This window comes from Ammodytes marinus, assembly GCF_949987685.1.
Source record: "Ammodytes marinus genome assembly, chromosome: 6".
Lineage (NCBI taxonomy): Eukaryota > Metazoa > Chordata > Actinopteri > Uranoscopiformes > Ammodytidae > Ammodytes > Ammodytes marinus.
In genome coordinates this window covers 3,341,826-3,344,325 of record NC_137235.1, presented here as the reverse complement: position 1 = coordinate 3,344,325, position 2,500 = coordinate 3,341,826, and the positions used below count along the sequence as shown (strand labels likewise).

The following is a 2,500-nucleotide window of genomic DNA, read 5'->3' as shown; positions in this document are numbered from 1 at the left end:
TGTGAAGTTTAAAGAAAACCTTACAAATCTACCATCATCCTCATAAATCAATTATTTTTTCAAGAAACCTGGAACCAAACGTAAGACTAGACTATGTTTGTAAACCAAACTGTGGGCCCTGCTGCTGTAAACAACAACAACAGTGAAACAGTAACTTTTCAGGAAGCTTTCTAACTTCAAACAGTGTTCCAGGGATCACATTTTTCCTGTGAGGAGAGCTTGTTTATTCAGTTAGGAGGAATATACCTTAGAAAATGTATCACTTCTCTGACACACCCAAAGTTACACAGTGCACCTTTAAAACTATCTTGAAACCAAACCCTGTTGTTGATGCTACTGTAGTTGGCATTTTTCCATCTTTATCCATTCAGTATATTGTGATGACACGCATAGTAAAATGTAGGGTTAGACAGTGAGACCATAAAACACTCTTTCTGCCTTTTCTCAGGCTAGGATGAACCGATTTCTAAAAATTGTTGCACATTTATACTACTTAGGATCTCAGAGTTCAATACACCTTCATATCCGATCATTCCACCGATGAAGTAGGCCTTTAAGTGTATTAGTAGGTATATTAACAAACGCTGTGTATAATGTTGTCATTGTTAGTGTCACCAATAGGACTGTTTACATTGGGCTTGTCCCCCGTGGCATCAGAACTGGATTAAGTTACTGTGCGTATGTACACTCAACCTCTACTCCAGTTACATTTACAGTGTTGAACTAGTGAACACACAGGCTGGCTTTAACTGTGGGGCGACTGTGGCTCAGGTGGTAGAGCGGGTCGGCCGATGATCAAAGGGTTGGAGGTTCGATCCCCGCCCTGCCACCTGTGTCATAGTTGTTGTGTCCTTGGGCAAGACACTTCACCCACCTTGCCTTGTGTGAATGTCGATAGTTAGCCTGCTATTGGTGGATGAATGTGTGAGTGAATGGTAACGCGGGAAAGGAAAACAGGTCTCCCTTGCAAAAGAGTCTTCGCACTCAATGGGATTTACCTGTATAAATAAAGGTTAAAAAAACTGGGAGATAGCAAAATGTTTGGAGGATCCTTCCTCATCGGTCTATTCTTGTTTAAAAAGAAAATCCTATTGAGAACCAAAACATGCACAGACAATAAAAACAAATCCAAATAAAAACACACACACACACACAGCCAACTTGTAGCCTCAGGCCTAAATGTGTTTCTTTCAGACACACACACTGTGCACTCATTCACCGAGGATTAAGACGCTATAAAACAAACGTGACAACATGTCTGTGCATGTGGTCTTCATGCATTGTGTTTGTGAGTGAGTATAGTGAGAGAGAGAGGGGGGGAGGGAGGGAGAGAGGGAGGGAGGGAGAGAGAGAGAGAGAGAGAGAGGAGTTCTCACCATCTCATGACAGTATTTGGCTTTGATGGAGACTGATCCGTATTTGCTGAAGCAGGTCTCTCCACTGTTTTCCTGCCATCACCGCCATGTCTGTACACGTTACACACAACAGACCTGTGTGTGTGTGTGTGTGTGTGTGTGTGTGTGTGTGTGTGTGTGTGTGTGTGTGTGTGTGTGTGTGGAGAGAGAGACAGAAGGAGAGAGAACAAAATAAAATAAATGTAAAAAAAAAAATGGGCATTTAGTTTAACTGTCTGGTTGCCCCACACGGGAGGAGATAGTCAAACCAGGCCAGTCCCCCCCCGCACACACCACACACACACACACACACACACACACACACACACGCGCACACACACACACACACACAGTAATAACTATTCAATGTCATGTCCTATAAAGCAAAAACCCATCTTCACTCTGAAATGGGATAAAAACCAAACAAACAAACATCTGACCTACATTCTCATTCAACTGGGAAGATTATTATATTGTGCCAATTTTATAAAAAATAAAGCGCAGTTCATTTTATCCACTGTGTGAAAACAAATAGGACACATTTTAACAAAGGCCCGGATAACGTTTCCATAACACACACACACACACACACACACACACACACCTTAAAATAATCATAAATAGATACAAATCTGTTGCATCATGTACTGTACACCATCTGGCATTTTTTTTTTTAATTTCTTTTTACCAGATTGAATAATAATTCCGTCATTAAGCCCAGATGGTACACTAAACGCACTTGTCCTTATATAGCGCTTTTCTAGTTGTATTTGACCACTCAAAGCGCTTCACACTCTCAGTCGCATTCACCCCATTCACACACACACACACTCGCACGCACACACACACACACAAACACACACACACACACTCGCGCACTGATGGCAAAGGCTGCTGTCCATCAGAATTTTTAATTTTTATTTGAGAAGTATTGTTATTTATTGGAGACACTGGTTGTTCGCAGCGCACTATTTTCTTGCCGAAAAATACCCAAAGGCTGCAACTGGAGTTAATGCATAGATGAAATAATTATAAAATGTTATTATTATTATTATTATATGATTAAATAACAGACAGTGTGCGGTAAAATGAGACTGTTTCAGAAA

General features: G+C 41.0%; 1 protein-coding gene across 1 annotated transcript in view; it reads right to left on the bottom strand.

Annotated features, from left to right (window-relative positions):
- trmt1 (tRNA methyltransferase 1) overlaps positions 1 to 2,500 on the bottom strand; it is an 18,022-nt gene that overhangs the window by 9,338 nt on the left and 6,184 nt on the right. The window contains 2 exon segments of the mRNA XM_080029876.1: positions 1,377 to 1,445; positions 1,447 to 1,495. Of these exon segments, the coding sequence (XP_079886002.1) occupies positions 1,377 to 1,445; positions 1,447 to 1,495 (118 nt within the window).